This window comes from Acartia tonsa, chromosome 12 (genome assembly GCF_053477335.1).
Source record: "Acartia tonsa isolate MP-2025a chromosome 12, ASM5347733v1, whole genome shotgun sequence".
NCBI classification, from domain to species: Eukaryota; Metazoa; Arthropoda; class Copepoda; order Calanoida; family Acartiidae; genus Acartia; species Acartia tonsa.
Genome location: NC_137271.1, coordinates 14,520,654 through 14,545,033, shown reverse-complemented (window position 1 = coordinate 14,545,033; position 24,380 = coordinate 14,520,654). Strand labels below are relative to the sequence as shown.

The following is a 24,380-nucleotide window of genomic DNA, read 5'->3' as shown; positions in this document are numbered from 1 at the left end:
CTTTGAGGACTAGTGTAATAAACTGCTCAATGCATGTCCCCTCCTCTCCCTACACATTTATAATAATTTAAATATCACTTACCCTAAATAGAGTAGGAGAAACCCTAGCTGCTGCTATGTTAGTTAAATTAACCATTTTTATTTTCTGAAATTATAGAATTAAATTTGCTTTTATCTATATATATCTTCAATTTAATTTAAACGTTCATTGTCAGCTAGACATCGAATTACTGCATTGTAAATATATTTCTAAGTGCTCTTTAGCCGATAGAAAAATGAAAATCCGTGACATACAAACAAACACATACTTTAAGGAAGGAACCATTGTGTTTTAGAGCTCCTTTTGGGGTCTACAATTAACTAAATAGAAGTACAAAAATTTTATTTGTATAAATGGTGACAAAATATGCATTTTTTCAAAGACATATTCATAAATATTTTAAAACTGTGCTTTTACTTATAATTAAAAGACATCTTCAAACGTAGGCTATATCGTTATAACGGTAACGTGATAGACTTTCCAAATATGCAGCAGAAAAATGAAATAAAAGGAATGGAAATAAAGAAAGTCTTGTCAGTGTGTAGCAGACAACAAAATAAAAATAATGAATGCCGCGTAACATTTACTAAAGACGACATTCGCGCATTTTTATTTTACTATTAAAATGCTAAAAAGAAAGAATTAATGTTAGGGAAAGTTTTTTTTTACTCACTATTGAACAAGAAAAACTGGTTTTCCTCCAAAAATGATTTATAAAACGTTTAATAATATACAATTTTTGTTAAAAATCAATTTTCTTTATCAATAGTTTCCAAATTTTGCCGTAAGATGTCGTTATTCTTTTCCCCAACCCTTATGGGAGAGAGGGGAAATAAGGGGGTATTGAAATGGAACTCATAATTGGGATGTAAAGGAGAGAATAAATTTTATGTTGCCAACTCTAAAATTGACAGGCTGTCTAATTTGCTAAAAAATTTCTAATCTCTACCTATATTTTCCATTTTAGCTTAAATCATTTGTTTTTTAGAGCTTGAATACAATTTTAAATTATTCAAAAATGATAATACAAATGTCTGTTTGACTAATGTACTTTATTGGAATAAAAAAAATGTGTTGGAAGATCAATCATGTAAAGGGGTATAGTAAAGTGAACTCCTCCCTTTTTACATATTTCTCCTTTTTTGTTCTCTATTGATCTATCCCTCTTTTACCTCCCCTTCAAAGCTTTACCCCACCCTTGTGGGAGCCCCATTCTATTGTGACGTCACGATCTTTTATACACAAAACAGAGATACCATATAAAATGTTATGAAAATGAAAATAGTAATATTATAGCTTTTAATTTGATACCCAATTTCAAATTAAGAAAATGTGCTATCCTCGCAGGATTAGCCCTCCCCCCTCTCCACTATATAGGTCTTAGAGAAATAAAACAAATACCTCCCCCCTCTTTTATATTATTCTAAGATAAATCATCAAAGAAAAATATGGCGACTCTGTTGAATAGACTAATCTCGCTTCGCCTCTCCTCTCGCTAGTTCATTTTTTACCTTTATTATTTTTTGAGTGTGTGTGTGTGTGCGTGCGTTTAGGGGTAGGTTAGGCTGTTGTAAGGGGGCTCAACATGACCTTCGATGACCTACGCTTATTTTATATTTGGAATTAAATGAGGCTTTTAAGTGACGGGAGTAAGTTTTATGGGTGGAATTTAAATTTTTTTAAAAATTTTATTTTAATCTTTAGTTTGAACTCCTTTTTTGTATAAATTATTAAAGGAAATTAATTGTACGTTTTGGAAAGACTTTTCAACAATTGGGTTCTCATTTCACTTTTTCTTCTAATTTTTAATTAATTTTCACCTTCTAAACCAAACCACTCATACCCTATTGTCCACGGATATAAATATATATTTAAAACTGTTTCAGAAAAAGGAGAGACCGCATGAAAATGTCGAGTGTAGCCGCGGCGCAAATCGCCGACGAAGACATCATGAAGATGCGACTTCTGTTCGACGGCGATGGCCAGGGCGACGAACGGCGAATGAACATGTTGCTGAAAAGTGTGATCAAGTTCACGATGGCTGCGTCCGCCGGCCAAAATTCCAGCGGCTCGGCCGCTGATTTGAACATTATCGAGACACATTACCAAAGAATTCTTGCTCAGGTGCGTGTTATCAATTACCTAATCCCATTATTTAGATTAATAAGCCCTCCGAAGGATCTCGCTAACCGCAGAACCAATAGAGTGAAACTCCTTAAAGGCCAATGGTTAAATGCAAGGAAGGTTTTTAACTAGATAGGGGGAGGGAACATAGGGGTGTATTGTATATTTTCTTACCTAGTTAAATTACATCTCTCCCCAGCTCCTTATATTTTAATTCTTTCTCCTAAATATATAGTAGTATTACGAATTTTGAAGAAGTGTGGGGATTATTGAATATAGGTACCTCTTTCCAATTAAATCAAATCACTAGGGTTTTCTATGTTAGAATTATGAATTCCTTACCGCAACCCATATCTCCAAAATATTAATTTGCTAAAACAATTTATATTACGCCACTAAGTCTTAGAGAAGGAAAATTATTGGTAAATCATTATATTCGTTTCTATTTTCAGTTGGCCTCGATAGAGTTCAGCTTGGAGAAAACCCGCCAAATACAAACTATGAACCAAGAGGAAGCTTCAAACTACACCCAGCTCGAGCAAGCAATAATCGAGGGCATTGAGGAAACTCGTGGAATCATCGAGGCAACAAAACTGGAACTCGAAGACGCAAAAATAATACGTAAAAACAAGCTTGAATACGACGAAATCGGCAAGAAAATCAACGAGCTAGCCTCACGCGAGGCAAGTGACGCAAGAATTAAAGAAATTGAAGCGGAGAAAGAGACGCTGCGCGAAAAAGAACGTCAAATTGAACTGAAACTTGCCCAACGACGGGAACAATTTTCTGTTATTATTAAATCTATACACCAGCTGCAAGAGTTGATATTTGAAGAGGATGGGGTTGGCTATTTATCCGACGAAGCAGCTGACGAAGACTTAAATGAACCAGAAGTTATTCCGCTTGATATTTCTCAGGAATGATAAAATTTTGGTGGACAAGTATTCTTAAAATAAAATTCTCTTAAATGTTTGTTATTTCTATTTCACAGTTAGAATAAGAATATTTGTCAATACTGCTGTTGTTAATCTGTGATTTCTACTTCAAGACAAACCTACCAACAAATATACCTACCTACCTAGTGAAAATTATCATTATTTATAATCAGTGATAAAATACCTATTGAAGTCAATTGAGATTTTTTTTATAAGTGGCATTTTTTGTTATAAAAGAAATACTTTTTTTGTTGTATTTAATTTTAATGATGTTATGTCAAAGTACCTGCTACATATTAACCGAGAAAATGTACAGGGATAGTTCAACGGGAAAGTATTCAACGAGATAAGGAATTTGGAGCCATTATTGTTAAATTATTTTTGTAGTATATGATAAATATTGGTTAACAATGTAGGTAGTTATTTAAAAGAACAATATCTGTTTTTAGTAACGTTTAAAAATGTTTCATCTTGATGGCAAAAGTTTTAATAGCAGCTATAAACATATAGTTAGGTCCACTACAATGATATTCATGCTGATTTTAGGAAATTACGATACATGCATAAAAACTTAAAAGTATGTTTTTTAAGTTCTGCTACTTTCAAAAATCTATGTTTCTTATATTGAAATTCTTTCGAACATATAGGTACCTTATTATTGAAGTTTGTATCATTTTAAATGAATAGGAACCAAAATTAGCAATTATATTATTATAGTAGGTATCTATTGAATCAAAATTTTTTTTTTCAATCGCGGCTACCTGAGAAATGGACTTTGGCACACTGTTCAATAAAATAACCTTCCGTGGAACTATCCCTTTAGATTTATTGTTGAAAAGAATCCATTTGTAAAGACTCGGTGGTGAAAAGTTAAATTTTTTTATAATAATTTTCAGAATCTTTAAAGTGATGGACAGCGATGGTGGTTTAGACAGCACTAGCGAACATAATCCTTGTACAGATAATAAAACAAGCAATATAGAAAAGGTATTAAAACTTTCTGTGGGGAATTCGTTTTTAAGGTGCTTTTTAGAGAAAGGGGGGATGAAAAAGATGGGGGATTTTAACTGTTATATAAAGTAATAAACCTTTCTGTGTGTGTAGCAAAGGATCTCGCTAACCGCTGAACCGATATGGTTCTCTTTTACAATGAAGGTCCTGAGATTGTTTTAGGCTATTTTATTTCTAATTATCAGTCTCTGTATGGTTTTAGGCTATTTTCTGCCTTCTCATAATATTAAAGAAAATTTTGCAGCCTCAGCTGATTATGATCTCAGCAGCTGACGGGCTCCATAGACGAAATATAATTGATATCGTAAATATAGGCATGAAAGTCCAATAGGAATTGTTATAAATTGATTAAAAATTACTTAATAAATTGACCTATAAGTGTGTTTCTGTAAGTAAAAATATGCTTTTTACAACAAGCGTCTATCCTTGCCTGGATGATATATCAAAGTTTAACTTATCAAATCATTGGAACCATTTCAAAACTTAACAAATTGCTCCTGCCCTTCCTCTTTGATAATTTATCAAATAAAATAATTTGCTATTTTTAAACGCAAAGCTTTTCTATAATTAGGGTCTGAATGTAAGGGATAGCTCTTGCCATTAATTTAGGAATGTTAGAATTGTCTTATCAATTTTAAACCTTGCATAATCTAAAATGTAAGTATATCCTTAAACAGTATCCTGATATTAAGCAATTTTGTAGCTTATTTATGTATAGTTTTGTTTAGACTTAAGTTAATATTCTGCTTATTCAGCTCTGACACAAGTTTTAATTTTTGTTTGTCCTACCGTCTGATTTTAGAACTTTACTTTTATGGATGTTGTAATTCCTGTCATATATTGTACAGAATAGAATTTGTAAACTACTGACTGTGGCACGTTCTACTTATCAAATTTCTAATTTTTTATTTTTGTTCAGAAAAATTCCAAGTGTGAAGCCTCTTCGTCTAAGGGGGTAGTGAAAATTGTGGGTGATTATCCCGTGAGAAAAAATCCCCTAGACGAAGATTTAAAGGACGGAGGAGATCTGAAGGACCCGTTGCCCGGCCCTAGCAACTCTGCCTCTGACTTTGATCTTGAGGTTTGCATAAGTTTTGTTAGCGCAGCTACTCTATCATGAATATGTGTCTGTATTTCCGACATTTTTATAGAATGTTCTATCCATCACTGAAACATTTTATAAAACAAGAACTTATAACTGTCAGTTAATGTTTAAAAAAACACAGAGACTAATATGAACCAGGAATACATACTTTTTTTCGGTTAAAAGTATCATAAAATGATGTTTAGTTTTATGTAGGAATTAGATTTCTATGTGCTAAAGCAGTATGATTAATGTGCGTCACTCTATATATCTTTGCCTTTTGTCTTAAAATATAATTTTTGCTTGCATAAAAAGGGAACTATCCACGAACGAGAGCAAGTGATTCTAAGCACCCTCAAGCATTGATTCATAGTATTTTTTTTAGTGAATATACTATGTTTATGTTTTATATTTGGTTTATCGACTAAAAAGTTAGTTGTCATCGTGGTTTTATTGAAAAAAACTTAAATGTTAAGCATTTTTGGTGCAATATAATCATCAAATGTTTTAATGGGTTCAAACTGTTGTTTAAAATCCTTAACACAAAAGTATATGATTTTGAATAAAAATGTATATTTAGATAAGGATGTAATATTGTAAACAGTTTAATTAATGTACTTTTCCAATTTACAGCATTTGATGCTTTACTGTCGTGTTATTTTATTTTGTCCTTAGAACTCAACAAAGCATTTGATAATATTGCATCAAAAAATGATTAACCTTTCAAAGTTTTTTTTTATATGAAACCATGATGAAACCTAACTTTTTAGTCGATAAACAAAATATTAAACATAAACCTAGTATATTCACTAAAAAAATACTATGGATCAATGCTGGAAGGATGGTTAGAATTACTTGCTCTTGTTCGTGGATAGTTCCCTTTACTTACGTTCTATAGGGTAGGGCATGTTTGTCTGTACACTGAAGGACATAAATCTTTTATTCATTTCATAAAAGCATTATTTTATATTATTTCTTTGTTTCGCATCAATCATATAGATGTTGTCATCCTTGTAAGTTGTATCAATTTAAATTCCAATTTTCTCATGAAATCTGATTTTCTTTATTTTTAGGTATTTGACTCTGGTTCCTCGTGTTCTAATGAAGAATGTTGGACAGTAATACCAGATAAAGTAAGTTAGAATATAACAGTAACAGGATATGCGTTTGTGGTGTGTGTGTCTGTCTACACCGTAGACCTTGACAATTAAGCTTTTATAGGTCCAGGGTTTATTAGCCGGTACTATCAGATAAAATAAAACAAGTTATAGATTTTCCGACAAAACCAATGTAGCACCACAAAAACATTACGAAACATTTAGTTTTTATTTTTACCTATATTTGAGGTTTGTCTACCTATTATTTCCATTTTAAAGGAATATTTAGGAAGGCAAAAGGAATGTCTTTAAATAAACCCATGTCTTTATATAAAGGATAAATTGAGTGGCAGTTGACCTTACCTTTTATTTCAGCTGGGATAGACTTTTTAAATTGTATCGCTACTTTACTTGTGGAATTATTCAATTTGACCTTTTCCTATGAAATACTTTAGTATGTACTAGCGGCTACGCCCCTAGAGGCCTCTAGTGGCACTTTAAATGTTGTTGTTTGTTAAAGTTAATTTTTTATGTACGATACCACCTTATTTGACGTTGAAGTCTCCTCTAAATTTGAAAATTTTTTGATTTTTTTGTCATTTCTCTTGGGAGGGTGGTGGTACCCTCCCCCAAAATAGTTATAAACCTTCCCGGGACTTATGAGAAGCTACCCTGTTAAGGAGAACCCGATCGGTTCAGCGGTTAGCGAGATCCTTCGGTACAGACACACAGACAGACACTCAGACATCCTGTTACTTTAGTATAAGGATATAAAAATGTTTTTTTTTTAGAAAATAAGCTCCGAATTTGAAGAACTCGACAAAGAAGTTGACTCTCTTAATACAAATACGGTAAGATATAATTTTTATGGGAGTGAGAAGGGGGGGGGGGGTGATGTGATATTACGCACCCCAAAAATAGTCTATGTCATTTTACCCACCTAAATATTCGAAATGGAAAAAAGATTGAAATAATATAGATATCTAATTACTACAAAACTACAATTTTAGTTAGGTATGATATAAAAAATTTCTTTGACAGACAAAAAATCATTTCAGGAGGAAAAGAGTGTCCTCGACATTTACTCCCTTTAAAATTGATATTTAGGGACCCCCACACAACTGTCCTTCATAATTGGTAGTTTTACTGCGTTCATATTCTTAAAAACCATAAAAGCAAGCTAAAGCTTCACGGTTAGGCTCATTATGGATTGACACGCTAGCTCATGGGAGTATATTTGCTGAAAAGATTATATGATTTCAGATGGACGAATGTCCAAGTGAAAGTGAAACCGAACTAGCTGGGAATACCAGAAGGAACCTGGCTTCCAGTTTACAGGTATGTATAGATACTTACAGTAATCTCAAGAATAATACTTTATTAATAAGGGGGTCATTGTAGTCTAAAACTATTATAAAAGATGGGGGGATACTGAATAATATATGGCATATAGTTTTTACTTCTTCCACCAATAAAAATTTTCTTTTTCGCTTTCAAGTCATTTGTGGTCATTGTAAAGACTTTAGGACTTACAAAATAGTGATTTCCATAAAGTTTGCCTGTACTTGTTACTAAATACTTTTCATGGAGCATTTAATGTTGGACTTTTTTTACCTTTTTATCTAAATAACACTAAGCATTAATATGTAAAAATCACGTGTTTAAATATTAAAGGCTTATGTATCCTATCTATTGTTTTTGCCTTGCAGGATGATGATTCCACCCTGGAACTGGAAACTGAACCTGGCAGCTCAAAATCTGCGACTACTGCTCAGCAGCCATCCGGCAGCAGTGGACAACAGCCGCCAGCTGCAGGAAGCAGCCAGCAGTCGAAAAGAAATCGTGAAACGCAGACAAATTCTGATTTACTTGTTGAGGAAGGTGTTCCTTCTACTTCAAAGGTAAGTGTTTAAAAGAAATATATAAATACAAGATATTTTAATTTATGAAGAGTTAATCTAAAAATGGATACCTAGCAGTATTCAAAAATATTTTCTAACAATCGTTTTGACTACACGAGATATTTTGTTTAAGTTTTATACATACTTTTTAATAGCGAAGCTACTCTATAATTCACTTTGTATTCAGTAAATAATTTACTGTATCCCTCAGTTTGTCGGTCATACTAAAAAAGAAAGGGAGATGTATTTTTTAAAGGTTTGGCGATTTTAAACTGTTCAATCATCACACATTATTTCTTTTTCTGTTTTACGACTGTACTTTGATTAATTTTAGGGAGTAACAAGTGAGCTACCCAAAGAGACGTTGAGTAGGAAAGTTAGCGTCGAGATGTGGAAATCGAGGTTAGTGTTTTAATTATTTATTAGCGGCTACGCACTTGAGACGCCTCTAGGAGCACTTGAGGGGGGGGGGGGTAACCTTGTTTTTTTTAAATTAAATTTTTACTAGCGACTACCCTCCTTCAGAATATTTGTAAACCTTCCATTAGAGTAAAATACTTGAGGGAGAAAGGGTCAAATAACTGTATCTCCCCATCACAACCGTCTTGTGCAACCTTCCTATTGGGTCATTAAAAATCAACCAATAGTATCGCTAATATTAACACAGCAAAGTATCAGAAAATAATTTAGAAGCAAACGAAACAGGTCTTTGAAAAATGAAGGGAGGTAGTTGTCTGTATTTACATCTATACTATAGATCTGTTAACCTTCCTATGACATATATGAAGCTTCACTGTAAAGGAGAACCATATAGGTTAATCGGTAAGCGAAATCCTTCGCTATAGACAAAAAAGGATTAAATATATTAAGAAAAACTTTGAACAAATATTGTTAAGATTTTTTTTATTAGTCAATTTTGGCCGCCTTTTATTAAATTATTACGTCAGTTAGTCCGACGGTTACTAACGATTATATTTCCTTCTAGGAATGAGACGGAGACAATAGTAGAGGACCATGACGTGTATGGGACAGATGAAAATGAGGATTCTCTAGATTCTCTTCTCATCCACAACGAAGACTCTCTACCCTCAACTGCCATTTCATCAAGAAGGTAATTATTCGAGGTCTTGATTTGTCTAAAATGTATTTAGTACATTGTTTTCAGGGATCTAAAGGGATAAGAATTTGGCGGATAAATTATGTATGTAATGATAAACAACATCTTCTTCAGATTGCAATTATAGGTTGAAACGTTTGGGCACTCAACAAATGAATCAACAATGTTTATGAAAATTTCGCTTTCATTTAGAACTTCTATATGTGGCGAAGCAGCTGAAGTGATTGTTGTGGACCAAAACCTGTCCAGGTGCTGCAGCAGAGCTAGTAATCCGCCTGACGTAGCAGATGGATGTGAAACAGACCCTGCGGGCCATCAACCCATCTGTCCACTCTATACCCAGGTGAGGTTATTGTTTTTCGTGTATAGGATCGAAATCAGGGGTGTAAATCTGATTAAATCGCCCCCCATGGGGTTTGGGGGGAGGGGGATTTAAAATAAAGGTTATATTACTGTATAAATTGTGGAAAGAAATAGACAGGAGTGTCAAAGTCAAATTGTTGGCTAAGATAGATATTGTTAACAGACAGACACAAAGACTTCTAGGCACTTTGCTGGAATAAATTTTGTACCTGCTGTTTATACAGTGTGTTCTTCAAATCTGCTTCCTGTTCTTTCCAGCCTCTGGTCCTCTAGTATCCCGGGTTACCACTGTGGTTGTCCGGGCATTTGTTTCTGCAAGTATCAAGGTCGTGGAAGTAGGGGGCAGGTTGATGTTGGTTTGCTGAAAGAATTAAATATTAATATGTTTAATAAATCAGTTTAAACCTAAAGCTTTATCCTAGCTACCAGCCTTAGTTTTCCCATCCCGTATTTTATATACTTTATAGGTTAAGGTAGAGTAAAAGAGAAATGGCAGCTCTACCTGTATATTGGATAGTGCCAGCCTAGATTTCTCTTAAGAGCCGGCAGACATTATAGATAGACGGTCTGAAAAAAGTTTTGTTTTTGAATGATTGGAAAAAAGAAAGAACAGACCGATTATTTATAATATCTGCCGCAGTAGACTGAAAGCAACCTTCTGTTCTGGCTCGACCTAAAAATGGACAGCCGTTAGATTGGACTGCCACAAGGAGTGTAGGTTGTTAAATCAACTATGTAGCGAAAGAGGACTATGCAAGAACTGGTCAATACTAGGTTTCTATTTGATATAGTTATATCAACTAAGAAATATTAGTTTCACCATGGTTTCATAGGCATGAATTTTTTTTTGAAATGTAAAGCGATTTTTTATGAAATTTCGTATCAAATGTTTTGATAAGGTTAAAGTGTAAAATAAAATGAAAACATATAATTTGATATGAACGTACTTTTTCAGACTTGTGCTAAAACTGGCTCCAGCTACGAGGTAAAGACCTCAGATCCTTCTGGTAGTGGCAGCAGCTTGGATCAAGTGGAGAACTCCACTACCACCATAGGATCAAGTGAAGTTGAGTGTCAAGGAGTCGAGGAGGAGGTCAGCAGGCCAGTGTCTGCTTCCGGGCTTTGTCGTAGGCTTCAACTTATAGAGGTAATTGCTTTTTTAATTGATGTATTATTACTTGGATGTTATACCAGATTTTCATTGCTCTATTATAAAATGAAACTCGCAGTGGGCTCAATTAACAATTCCCCTCATCCACTCTCCATTAAAACCAATCTTTGAATATCTGTTTAGGTTGTTGGTTCTAGTAAAGAGGAGGATGCTGAACCCGAGGTATCTGACCTCACAGCAGACCAGGGTGAGGACCAGGTGGATGGGGACGTGGAGCAACAAGTCGTAGATAGTCAGGAATTTATTTGATATAAATAAGATAAAATTGATTTTATTTTTAGAAATTTTATGTTCAAAATTACATTAAATCTATGAAAGGGAGAGGCCATAAGACTGTTAATTACAAGAGCACCATTTATTCGTTGGCTTAAAAACTTTGGGTACTTTTATTGAATTCTGATTGTCTGGTTGCAAACTAGTGTTGCCTTTATTTTACAATAAACCCTTTGATCGCACGAACTTTGTCTTGAAGTTCCAACTTTGCTTGGTAATGAGTTGCTTCCTTTTAACTTTTTGGTCAAGGCATTCGATCCCTCTACTCATCATAACTATTTAAGTCGTGCACTTGACATAGCAGAGCTGTAAGGTTCATTTTAACTTTTAGTCATGAAAATTGAACCAATCACCTTCATGACAACGAGTGGATGTGCCACATGTTATGCCACACTTTAATTTATATTGAATATAATTGTAACAGGATGAGGTTGCCCCCTCGGAAACAACCAACACTGACTCAAACATGTCTTTGTTTAATGATTCTACCATGGCTCTAAATACAGGTTAGGATTTATTTGGTGATTGTTAAGTAACAGGACATCTGTCTGGTAATGGGTATAAATGATAAAGGACAATGGTGTTTGAATTAATCTACATCTTTATGTAACTGCGAGATCTTACCATAGTATGAATTTCTTTCAAAAATTAAATTGGAGGCGAGATTAATTTATTGTTCATGTTAAACTAGGTCAAGTAACGTTTTTTCATGCCTAGTTTTAAGAATAATATATTTATTTACAAAATTATGATCTTAGTATGATAAGATTTGAAGTAGACTTTTTAAGTTTCTATTGGTAAAACAAGCTATAGTTTTGGCATTCTTAAAAATGATTGATATATATCAGGCAAACCTCACATTCAAACCGCAAATTTCCAAACTCAAACAGACTTCTCCCTCACTGCGTCTCCCACCACACAATTCAGCGGCGGCGGGCGAAGTGCCGAAATTTCGGCGGCTCTCGATGCTGACAGTGAAAACGTCAGCGTTTGTGACACTAGTACAATGACTATAAATAGTGAAAATGAAAACGGGTATAATATTAATAATTGTAAAAGTGGTGGCGGTAAAGAAAATCCGGGAGCTAGTTCCAGCGACGCTTCCGCAGCCGCCGGCAGTTCAAGTGATAATTGGCGGCCGAAGCGGAAATCTGGCAGCTTCACCGAACTCAGCCTGGCCTGTCTACCGCTAAAACGACAGAAGCCGGAAAATATTTCGTCTCCGTTGTCGCGGCGGTTGGCTGGCGGGAATGGCGATGCCGAAATTAGTAATGTTAGCGGGAGTAGTTCTAGTAGTGCCTCAGCAAGCACTAATCCCTTCTCATTTATTTCTAGGTAAATACTTTTTATGCCTTTTTGAAATAAAGGCATATTATAGTTTTCACTTCTTCCACCAATTCAAAAAAATGCAGTATTTTTCCGTTACTTGTAGGGTCCCATTGGACATCTAAAATAATGGTCTCTAAAAAGTTTGTCTGTCCATCCGTCCGTAACTATTTATTTTCCAAAACACCTTGTTCAAAAAGGTGCCTCAGGGATGATTATTTGATTTTCATTGACACGGGATAAATATGAAATCACGAAATCTTTATTTATAATGTGTATTTCTTGAACGACCGACTGACCAAGGGAGTAAGGGGCAAAATTTATATAGGTATAATAGGGAATCTTTTACCAGTTTCATGATGGGAAATGTTTTTAAAGGAATTTTTAGAGTTCATTTAGTTATTATGTCCTCAAATGCACAAGCATTAAGAAATATTCAGTTATTTTATGGAACTATTAAATGAATTTTATATTTTTAATTAGGTATTGTAAGAAAATTCTAATATTATTTCTATTTCAGAGAATCTCAAGTGTTAAGCTTTGGTGAGGGAACCCCCGAAACTGCGGCCAATTCCTCGGGGGCGTTGATACCCCCCACCAGCCTCGACGCTTCCTTGCTCAATCAGGTAATCACATTGCTTAGACAAATATTATTTACTGCGTCCCCCCCCCCCATTTTTTGGTTTCAAAAGGATAGGGGGTGAGTCATATTTTAGAGTGATTTCTCTTGAGAGAATGATGGTATCCTCGCCTATAATATTTATAAACTTAACAAGGACCCATTATAAGGTGCATTGTAAAGGAGAACCATACTGGTCCAGTAGTTATTTATCCTTCACTTCAATACAGACACACACAGACATCCAATTACTTTAATATAAGGATTATTAATATTTCAGGACAACTCCTACCTATCTTCTGTATGTGATAACACAGCCCCAACTTCCCCCGCCTCTCCCACCCCCTCAAATGAGGGCGGAGATGAGGGCGAGGGAGAGATGGAGGGTATAGAATGTTCACCGTCACCCACGCGCAGACTGTGTTCGCCAGCGACCGGCGGCTCCCCCCGCGGCATGCTGTTGTCTCCGGGAGGCGGTGGCCGCAGTCTCATTCCCGATAAGGAAAATCCACCGCCAGAAATTTTATCATGGGTGTCAACTTTTTCTAGGTAAATTTTTGATGTGTTGATGGTATTGATTTTTCCGCTGGTAAACATATCCAACGTTGAAAGATAAAATATAACATTTGATTATTTCAGTGGCATAATAAAAAAGGGGGTTATTTTTTCGCGTATTTTTCGTAAAAGCGGGTGTTTTAAGACACTAAATACGGGTAGTAATATTGTGCAATATAGAATATTTTTTTTGTTTTAGATGGTCAAATGCAGAAAGACTGATGGCAATCAATCAATTAATAAACACATGTGAACCACAACAAGTCAGACATATGATGCAGGTTAGTTATATCTCAGCTGCTATAAAAGATCAAAGTTATCAAAGATTTTAATTAATATGATTTTTTATAAGCAAGCCAATCCTAAAAGGACTCCATGGCATTTATAATATTTCTATGCGAACTTTTACCTTTTTCTGACTTTTTCGAATAAGCAGCTAATACTAATATTTTTTTTACTCCTAGGTGATAGAGCCTCAATTTCAACGAGATTTTATATCCTTACTGCCAAAAGAGTTGGCCCTATATGTGCTTTCATTCTTAGACCCCAGAGATTTACTAAGGTCAGAATATTTTCATTTAATTATAAATATATAAATCGGCGATTTTTCGTCGTTAAGGAATATGCTCGACAAAATGATTTCAATATATTGTTCAGTTACGCAGATGTCTGACATGTCAACTTTGGCGACTATTATTAAATTTTGATTGGATGGTTCATTAAATTGAGTATCTAAAACGTTTTAACCACTATTTGTCTACAGGAGTTGTAATTTTGTGTATCAACATTTGCGATTTACATTAGATTATCGGCCATTGTCTTATCCCTTTAGTTCCCTGGACATATAATTGAGAAAGTGAAAGTTTGATACATAAACATTAAACACTTAAAAATATCATGAGTTTAATATTGCCAGATTTTCTAAGTTGTTAAAAATTTTGATTTTACATTGGCGATATTTTATTCTTGTAAGAGATAATTTTGAGATTTTGAGTTGAAATCGTTCCGAGGACCTCAAAAAGACAAAAACAATGGTCTCTAAATTATAAAAGTGATATTTTTATTCCAGAGCTGCTCAAACCTGCCGTTATTGGCGAATTTTGGCGGAGGATAACCTGTTATGGCGTGAGAAGTGCCGGGAGGCGGGCATTAGCGAACAAAGCAGCAGAGATCAGTATTACAGGAAAAACACACTGAAATATGTAATAGAAAACAAGGATGACAACATCCATAAAATCGAAGCACTGAAACAGTAGGACAAACGGACATGAATACTTATATAGTGTCAGAACTGAATAATCAGAATATAAATATATAAGAGTCGAAGCAAAGTTGTAAGTAAATTTGTTGAAAAACTGCTTTATACAGGTTTAAGTTTATAGACATACTTACATTGTTAGGACTTGATTATAGAGTTGCTTCGCCTATAACATTATACTAACATTATACATTGTTGTCCCAGGAATCAATATACCAAAAATTAGATCAATCGGATGATTAGATCACATAAAAATTTGTTGTTAAAAAATTTAAAAACTCAACATGTTTAAAATGGACGTACGGACATTTTGGTAATGATTATAGAGTTGCTACGCTTTCTTAATCGGACTTATTACTAAAGGAATCACCATGCAAAATTTGAAATCGATAGGACAATTCTAACATGCCTAAATTAACGAAAAAAGCTATCCGTTACGGACGGACGGACCGACCCTAATTATAGAAAAGCTGGCTTTATTCTAATATGATATAGATAGTAGCGCAGCAAGTTTACTCTTCATTGAAATTATATCTTGACCTCATAATCAGTAATCTGAAAAATAAACTAGTACCCACCCGGCCCGGGTTTTGTAAGCTCAATTTATTATATATGGAAAAATAAAGAATTTATTAAAATACATTCGAACGTGTGTTCCGATAAATTAGACGGCGCAAGCACAGTTCTGGATTTGTATATTCTCCGTGGAAGCTTGGGTTCATGCGCCAGCATAATATTGAAATGAACTGGCGACAACGGCCAATCAAACCACCCAAGGAAATTGCAGCTTCAGTTAGTTTTGATATCAATACGGTTGTTTTAGTTTTAAATTCAATTTGTCTGTCCGTCATTCCGTAACGGCAACGCTATAGGGGAGATTGGATTTTCACGGCTGATAGACGGCTAAAAATTTCAGTGAAGATTCCTCTCTAGTAAATACACTGCTCTGTCCGTTTGTCTGTAGGCCATGCTACAAAAGTTATAAACTTAATAGGTATTTAAATCTTTCGTGATTTTTGCACGTTTTTCGGCGTTATCCTCTTTTGAAATTTTGAAAATTTGAGTACTCCCCCTCCCCCCTCCGACAGAGAACAACTTTTTTAGGTTAGGTTAGGTTATATGCTAGGGAGCCAAGCGCTGCGGCTAGGCAGGCAAGGGGGCCGAGCGCTGCGGCTAGACAGGCTAGGGAGCCGAGAGCTGCGGCCAGAGTTCTCCGGGGGGGGGGGGGGGTTACTCAATTTTCAAAATTGAAAAAAAACTTCTAAGAGGATATTACCTGTTTTTCTTTATTACGATAACTGAACATCTGCTCTTTAACTCACTTTGTCCCTTTGTTGTCCATTCAAGGATTTTTAGTTTTCACTATTTATGGATGTTGTTACCCTTGTTTTGTATTTTACTCAAATAAGTATAAGATTGTAATCCAAATCCGAATACGTTCAAGATTAATCTGCCAATTTTTGAAAGAAAAATCCGTAAATGGAATTCGTGAAAATATATTTAGCGCAGACTTCACAATTTCTCTCTTTTTATTCTTATGTTAACTGATCTGTAATTGGTTTATTTACAACAGGTTTTGAAAGGTCATGACGACCATGTAATAACCTGTCTCCAATTTTCTGGAACCAGAATTGTATCAGGATCTGATGATAATACTTTGAAGGTAAGCATTACAGCTCAGACTGAAAGGGAGGGGACAATGGGCTCAGGACTGTTTATAAATCAAGTCCCCAAAGTTTATAATAACATATTCGTTGGCAACTTTGGGGACTTTTAATGAATATTTTTATTACTTCGGTTACTAAATTGAGTGTCATGCATACTTTTCAACTTCTAATTGTGATCTGCAGAAGGGGTAATTTTGTGTATTAACATTGGGGATGTACATCAATTTATCGGACATTGTCTTATCCCTTTAGATCCCTGATTAATCGCGACAAACCCCGTCACAATTAAAGACGTGAAAAACAAGTTTTTATCTTCCAAAAGATATTTTTGACTCCTTAACCATTGTACAGCAAGTCGATGGTCTTTTATCTAATTTATAATAAAACGTTATTCATTTTTTGTTAATTGAACCCTTTTGTTTACTAATTCCAATACCATTCATAAAAATACTTACATATATGTTGAAAATACAAGAATTATTAAATCCAGAGGTAGTGCAGCAATAAGAAGATAACTAACCATATTTTACTTTCAATAGAATATTAAATATGATATATGATATATTAAATATATGTTTACAAACGAAGTAGTAAGGTTAAGCTCAGCTTCTACCAATAACGAAATTAATTCGAGAAAAAATCACGAAACCGATATGTGTTTTTCAGCTGTCGTTGGGGGGCAACACATCGTAAAATTGACGACCTCTCTATTTGCCCCCCAAATATTATTTTAGATTTATTTTGCTTGTTGGTTATACCTTATTCCTGGGTTAAGCTAAAGATTTTGATTACTATTCAACCGATTGAATAAGTCTTCGGTTAGTTTTAGGCTACTTAAGGGGTGCAACAATGTCTATACACTTAACCATAATACATAATAAATCGTCGGAAATACGAACACACCTAGTTGTATTGTAGAGTAGCTGCACGTTTAAAAATGAAAGTAAAAGACTATATCGCGTGTCTATAATAAATGTGACTACATTCTAATTGTTATGTTCATATTTAAAATGATTGACGATTTTCAAAAGATCTTATTGTTCTAATTCAATTTTAAAAAGGATTAACAAAAGTATTTTTGCGGATTAAATTTTGTAAGTCTTTCATTCCAAAATTTTTACGAAAAAGCAACGTGAATTTATTAATTTGGTGATTCAGTAAAAAATATTTTATTCCTTGGGTTAGAAAATGAAATCATTATAAGATATTATTATTTTACCTTCAAAAGCGGTGCACAATGTGGCCAAAGACAGGATTTTTCTGATTTTTCTGATTTTTCTGATTTTTCGTTCATTTCATATTGGTTTGTCCGCCCTTCTCCCTCATGAGATTTGTACTTTGTAGCCTCTTTTCCGAATATGTATAAAATATAAATATAAAACACTCTGTTTCTTTAAGAACAATAGGTAGGCACAATAGAAAAGCCATCGAACACAAAATTAAGATCATATTTTATCTGTAACTTAGTATATAAACAAAGTACGATTTTTTTCAATTTACCCTAAATGTGATTCATAAAGAGTCTTAAATTAGTTGTTTGGCCCTAAGAGCCTAATTTTGCTGATTAGTTATATCTTGTTTGTTTTATTGAAATGCCCGACAATTCAAGTGGAAATATCATTTTTCGCACAGTAAAAATTAATAAAAGAAATAAAATTTTTTTAAAATTTTTAGGTTTGGTCTGCTATTACGGGTAAATGTCTACGAACTCTGGTTGGTCACACTGGTGGAGTATGGTCCAGTCAGCTACAGGTAAGAACTCTGGTTGGTCACACTGGTGGAGTATGGTCCAGTCAGCTACAGGTAAGAACTCTGGTTGGTCACACTGGTGGAGTATGGTCCAGTCAGCTACAGGTAAGAACTCTGGTTGGTCACACTGGTGGAGTATGGTCCAGTCAGCTACAGGTAAGAACTCTAGTTGGTCACACTTGTGGTGTATGGTCCAGTCAGCTACAGGTAAGAACTCTGGTTGGTCACACTTGTGGTGTATGGTACAGTCAGCTACAGGTAAGAACTCTGGTTGATCATACTGGCGGCGTATGGTCCAGTCAGCTACAGGTAAGAACTCTGGTTAGTCACACTTGTGGTGTATGGTCCAGTCAGCTACAGGTAAGAACTCTGGTTAGTCACACTTGTGGTGTATGGTCCAGTCAGCTACAGGTAAGAACTCTGGTTGGTCACACTGGCGGCGTATGGTCCAGTCAGCTACAGGTAAGAACTCTGGTTGGTCACACTGGCGGCGTATGGTCCAGTCAGCTACAGGTAAGAACTCTGGTTAGTCACACTTGTGGTGTATGGTCCAGTCAGCTAAAGGTAACAGTTAACAGCGGTGGTTTCCCTTAAAGTGCTTAGCCGAGTATAGAACTCACCTTGATCTTCAAAAAAAAATTCTTGCTTTTGGTTAGGATCCCCCGAAGGTAAAGGGGAGGTTCGGCATGAAGAACGCAAAAGATAATAAATATGTTAGTTTTTTGGAGTTGACAGCAACTGTGTCAATCTGAAGACGTTAAAAATTGTAAAATAGAATTGTAGTTTGTCTCTTAGTAGAGGAATAAATAGTGCCAAAAGAGCTATGTTATCAAAAGTTGTATACGTAGTACAGGAAAAAATTTCTGATTTTATTTAAATACTAGCGGCTTCGCCCCTAGCCTCTACGGGCTTTGCCCCAAGAGGTAATAAAAAAAAATTTGGGAAAAATACGTAAAAGGACCAAGGAAATCCCCTGCAAAAAAAAAAAAATGGGGGGGGGGATATTTTGTTTTTTGGGGGGTTGGGGGGTGTCCCACTCCCCAAGAAAATAGCCTTAAACAACCACAGGACCAGTAGGTATATTCCCTGAAGAGTAGAATCCGATCGGTTCAGTGGTTACCGAGATCTTAAGGGACGGACGGACAGACAGACAGACATCGTTCTACTTTGTATTATAGATTAAGAAACAATGAAGAATACAGAAAGTTTTTAAAAGTATATATCTCAAAAACTTTTTCATGATTTGTTTATATACCTATCTATGTTGTTTATAATTCAAAGAAAGGATGTTGAGATTTATTTTATTGTTAAAGTAGCTTTTTAATTTAATCAAATCCTATCAAATATTATGTATGATAGAGAAAAGTTCTTTGGAGTGGGTAATTTTAGAAAGTTTTCATATATTATGAACACCTTTCATATATTATCTTAATACCTAAACATTTTCATGTAGATATCGAGTTTAAATTGCATCAAATTTAAAGACGCTAAAAACGGATTCTAAAGCCAGTACCTTTCGGACGCCTAATGGCATTTGTATAGAATGCCTTATTTCCTTAAATAGCATTACCATAAACAATTTTAATCTTTATGAAAAAGGTCGTGCAATCTAGGGAATGGTTGTTTTTGTGCGTTTTCATTGTTTAATCTCATTGATAATCATTTATAAAAAAGAAAGATTTGTCCGAAATGCCTGTATTGTATCATTTTAATATATTTCTCTCCTATTTGGAAGCAAAGCTGGTTTTTAGTTTGTTTTGTCTAGTTTATTCTTCTATAGCCACATAAAGTCATACAAAGAACACAATTACAGTTCAGATAACTATATTTTAATAGATTTTTAAAGTTTAAAAAATTTAGCTTTTGGCATTTCCGCTGTCGATTATTAAATAATTCGGATCAACTGCAGTTCACGGTAAAATATTTCTGGTAACGAATATTTCCAAAAATCTATGACCTTTAAAGGTTGCTAGCTGTCAAACGACTGAACATACAGATCATACCCGCACACCATTTTAAGCGGCATAAGAAGGCCTACAAATAATCTGGAATAGCCAATTTCCAATGATGCACAGGGAAAGTTTCACCGAAGAAAAAACGCGTAAGATAGGTCTTTTTCGCACATTTCTCTGCAATGCGAGATAATTATGCATTATTGATTTATGGCTATTCCAGATTATTTGTAGGCCTTCTTGTGCCGCTTAAAACAGTGTGCGGGCATGATCTGTACGTTCAGCCGTTTGGTAGCTAGCAGCCTTTAAAATTCATAGATTTTTTGAAATATTCGTTACCAGGAATATTTTACCGTTAACTGCAGTTGATCCAATGATTCTTTTTTAATAAACCACGCCACGTTACGTCAGGAATAAGTTATAGCCAACAATGAAATAAATCTATAGAAGTATTTGGAGATAGGTCATCTTTACTACGATATGTTGCCCCCAAAATCACAAAACCTTCACGAATTTTTTTTTCGTAGTTATTCAGTTGTTGGTTACAGCTGATATTACGTTCAATAAAGCTTGTAAAATTCATATGACTTTGCTTGTGTTTTTGTGTATCTTTATAAATGATTACTAACTGCACATGGCTTCGTCTTTTAAGTACAGAAATTGTTCTTGTTAATTTTTAAGTAGTTGGAAATGTGCGAATTTAATTGAATCACATGAATATAAAATTCAGCTTTTTGAGAATTAGCAAATTGAATAAGAATTTCTGAGTAACTCTAATTTTCATTGGTAGAAATATTATTACATTGTAACCACTTTTTAAAAAGTATCCTTATAGATTCAGCTGTATGCTTTTACTAGCAGCTGCGCCTTTAAAACTTTCTTGAAATAAATTCTTTATCCTAACAGACAGACAAAATACTTTATATTATTGGCAGCGTTGCGGAGCCGTTTGATTGTGGTGCGGTTCCGGCTCCGACCTAAAATCAAGAAAAACTCATCATATTTTTTTTTGCCAAGTCTATTTTTGACTTTTGAAGGTTTTAAAAGTTCAATTTTTGCCAAGTCTATTTTTGACTTTTGAAGGTTTTAAAAGTTCAATTTTTGATAAAAATGAACTTGAAAAACTTAAAAGGGGCATTTGCACACGACACAACAGAGTTACCAAATTATAATTAATAAAAAGATTCTTATTTTAGCTAATCCGGAGCCGTTTTTTTAACGAAAATAACGGCTACGGCTCCACAACGCTGATTATTGGATTTGGGCCCTTTACAGAGGGGGAGGTGTCAGATCAATTTTTCTTTGGAAATAAATACCCCCTTCCCTCCCGAAAATAGTCTAAAACCTTCACGGATCCTTTAATAAGAACTAACTATTAACTAAAAGGAGATCCATATATGTTCAGGTATTAATGAGAATTTTTCATACAACAACCTTTATAGACATCCTACAAACTTTGTAGTTCTTATTTAACTAGGTATATCTGAGAAGCAAAGTTTTTATAAGTAAAGTTTATATTCTTTTTAGTCTGAACTTCAATTATTTTTATTTACTTTTTATTATTTCTGTGTGAGTTTTTATTTTTTTCTTGTTTTTTATCAGTTTTGCGAAGTTGATTAGGTTGGTATTTGTTTTAACCTTCCTTGTTTGTTTTTTTTGTAATTTCTCGTAGAATAAAACCAAGGTGTGTTTTCACTGCAGCAAAATGATCACATCTTGTGCATTTTGGTAACTAGCGGCTACGCCCCTAGAGTCTGCTAGGGTCTAAAATTACAATTTTAGCTTTAAAATGAAAGTATACGTAACCTTTTTGGGAGGGGGCAGGGGGAGGGTTGTAATAAATAATTGAAATACTACAATATTTTCTATTTCAGGGTAACGTAATAGTGTCTGGGAGTACTGACCGTACCTTGAAGGTGTGGAACGCCGATACCGGATCCTGTATCCACACACTGTACGGCCATACAAGTACTGTCAGATGTATGCATTTACACAAAAATAAGGTAAGGCATTTTTCAGTTATTAGCTTAGTTACTCTAAAATTTACTTCTCGATTGGTTCCCATTCAGAAATATTTATGTACGATTTAGAAAGCGTAGCAACTCGATAATCACTACCAGAATGTCCGTACGTCCATTTAAACATGTTGATTTTTTTACTTTTTTAACAACAAATTTTTATGTGATCTAATAATCCGATTGATCTGATTTTTGGTATACTGATTCCTGGGACAACAAAGTACAATATTATAAGCGAAGCAACTCTATAATCAAGTCCTAAAAATGTGGTATGTCCATAAACATTATTCTGTATCAAGCAGTTTTTCAACAATTTTACTTACAATTTTGCTTCGACATTTATACATTTATATTCTGATTATTAAGTTCTGACACTATACAAGTGTTAGTGTCCGTTTGTCCTACCGTTTCAGTGCTTTGCTTTTATGGATGTTGTCATCCTTGTTATTTTAAGAATTGCAACGTTTTATTTACAATAGTATTCAAAGTCTTGTAATCACGTTTTCCTATTCGTTAGCTTGGTAACTTTGGGTACTTTCATTAGATTTTGGTTCTTAATGTTGATTTTTCAAACGTTTCAACCAATAATTTTAATCTACAGAAGGAGTAATTTTATTTTGCTTATCATCATTGGGGATATACATCAATTTATTCACAAATGTCTTATCCCTTAAGATCCCTGAATATTTTCTGTATATTATTGTACATTAAAATGTAATTTGTCTTTGTATTTGATGGAAAAGTAGACTTTAGCTACTATAATTCAATTTTAATCCTTACCGGCTTTGGTCTTTGTTCGGTAAAAAAGATTGATTTTTTAATGAAAACCAGATATCTATAGGGATAAGACAATAGCCGATAATTTGCTGTACATCCCCAATTATTATACACAAGATTACACCTTCTGTAGATTACAATTAGTGGTTGAAACGTTTGTACAGTTAAACTGACCCTAATGAACCAACTAATCATAATTCAATACAAGTCCCCAAACTTGTTAAGCCAACGAATAAGTAAACGTTAATATAAAACTTTAGGAACTAGTTAAATAAACAACCCTTTATGTCCCTTTCCTACCTGATGAAAACTAATGGTTTCTTAAATATAAATATTGAATTATTTAGGTTGTATCTGGATCTAGAGATGCTACACTGAGAATGTGGGATATAGAGACTAGCGAATATAAATATTATACAGCATGACCCTCGAAAAAGTATTTTTAAGCATCTGCAGCCCATATTTCTCAATGAATTATCAAAAAATGTATATGTCCTTGTTCTCTGTAGATTTCCACATAAGTAGATATAAAAATATTTTTTTTTACATCAATTAACAGCTCAGATTTTTAGAGCCAAAGTTTTGAAAAAGTGGCTGAGGAAAAAGTAACTTTTCAAGAAAAATGTTTTTTTAAAGTGAAATGACGTGTTTTCCTCATAATTTCAATACTTTTTTATAAAACTTATATAAAGATGTTTCCAAGAAATTTATTTCATGCTGAAAGCACTTTTTTCACTTGCTCTAAAAGGCATTTTTAGAATAGTGAAAATTGCAAAAACACCCTTACAGAAAGAAATCCTATAAAAAATAGTAGCAAATTGAAAATTTACATAAACAGAAATCAAACACTTTTTATTTTATCAAAATAAGTTAAAAAACCAAAAAGTTACAGCTACAAACTTTTATTAAACATTTAACAATTTAAATGATTTTTATGTGTCTTAGATTAATTTGATGAGTGGGCGTGAATTTATTGGTAAAGGTGGCGCTAATTCTTCCGGTAATGAGCATAAATTGGGGAGGGGTTTATTTAAGGTCATAATAATAAGTGGGAGATATTATAAGATTTGAGGGAAAATGGTTATAAGAAAAATGTATTCAGTAAAATTTGAAAAGTAGTTTTTTATATGTAAAAGTAACGTTTTTTAATGCAATAAAAAATGTATCAATTGTAAACTTGCTCTTCTTTCTTATTTGTTTTTTAACTGGTTAATAAAAAACTAAGAAATTTTTAGCAATATCCAGTTTCTCAAGCACTTTTTCCAAACTTTGGCTTTAAAAATCTCGGCTGTTAATTGATGTAAAAAAAAATATTTTGATATCCTTTGATGTAGAAAATTATA

General features: G+C 34.0%; 2 protein-coding genes across 18 annotated transcripts in view; both read left to right on the top strand.

Moving 5' to 3' along the window:
* Positions 1-1,585: 1,585 nt before the first annotated feature.
* Positions 1,586-4,086, top strand: LOC145334817 (THO complex subunit 7 homolog). 3 transcript variants are annotated; one of them, XR_013885024.1, is made up of 3 exons: positions 1,586-2,164; positions 2,617-3,409; positions 3,939-4,086. XR_013885024.1 is itself a non-coding variant. In XM_080180440.1 (2 exons), exons 1-2 carry the CDS (start codon positions 1,943-1,945, stop codon positions 3,085-3,087), a joined length of 693 nt encoding a protein of 230 aa, XP_080036566.1. In that variant the 5' UTR covers positions 1,586-1,942; the 3' UTR covers positions 3,088-3,997. The 3 variants fall into 3 exon arrangements, 1 of the variants encoding a protein (XP_080036566.1); XR_013885023.1 differs by having other exon boundaries at positions 3,923-4,086; XM_080180440.1 differs by having other exon boundaries at positions 2,617-3,997.
* ago (F-box and WD-40 domain protein 7) overlaps positions 3,972-24,380 on the top strand; it is a 31,636-nt gene continuing 11,227 nt past the window's right edge. For 13 of the 15 annotated variants that reach the window (XR_013885013.1, XR_013885010.1, XR_013885011.1 and 10 more), the window contains exons 1-22: positions 3,972-4,086; positions 5,030-5,191; positions 6,268-6,327; positions 7,083-7,142; positions 7,555-7,629; positions 8,001-8,192; positions 8,527-8,594; positions 9,178-9,303; positions 9,502-9,652; positions 10,628-10,819; positions 10,967-11,082; positions 11,543-11,622; positions 11,965-12,451; positions 12,963-13,068; positions 13,342-13,610; positions 13,816-13,897; positions 14,081-14,178; positions 14,686-14,799; positions 15,543-15,652; positions 16,449-16,537; positions 18,216-18,293; positions 22,117-22,245. Coding sequence is in view for 6 of the 15 variants with exons in the window: in XM_080180423.1 (XP_080036549.1) it covers positions 4,009-4,086; positions 5,030-5,191; positions 6,268-6,327; positions 7,083-7,142; positions 7,555-7,629; positions 8,001-8,192; positions 8,527-8,594; positions 9,178-9,303; positions 9,502-9,652; positions 10,628-10,819; positions 10,967-11,082; positions 11,543-11,622; positions 11,965-12,451; positions 12,963-13,068; positions 13,342-13,610; positions 13,816-13,897; positions 14,081-14,178; positions 14,686-14,799; positions 15,543-15,652; positions 16,449-16,537; positions 18,216-18,293; positions 22,117-22,245 (2,922 nt within the window). In the remaining 9 variants the exon portion in view is untranslated. Of the gene's footprint in view, positions 4,087-5,029; positions 5,192-6,267; positions 6,328-7,082; positions 7,143-7,554; positions 7,630-8,000; positions 8,197-8,526; positions 8,595-9,177; positions 9,304-9,501; positions 9,653-10,627; positions 10,820-10,966; positions 11,083-11,542; positions 11,623-11,964; positions 12,452-12,962; positions 13,069-13,341; positions 13,611-13,815; positions 13,898-14,080; positions 14,179-14,685; positions 14,800-15,542; positions 15,653-16,448; positions 16,538-18,215; positions 18,294-22,116; positions 22,246-23,384; positions 23,478-24,380 lie in introns of those variants that run through there. The other 2 variants (XM_080180425.1, XM_080180424.1) reach the window with 2 other exon arrangements.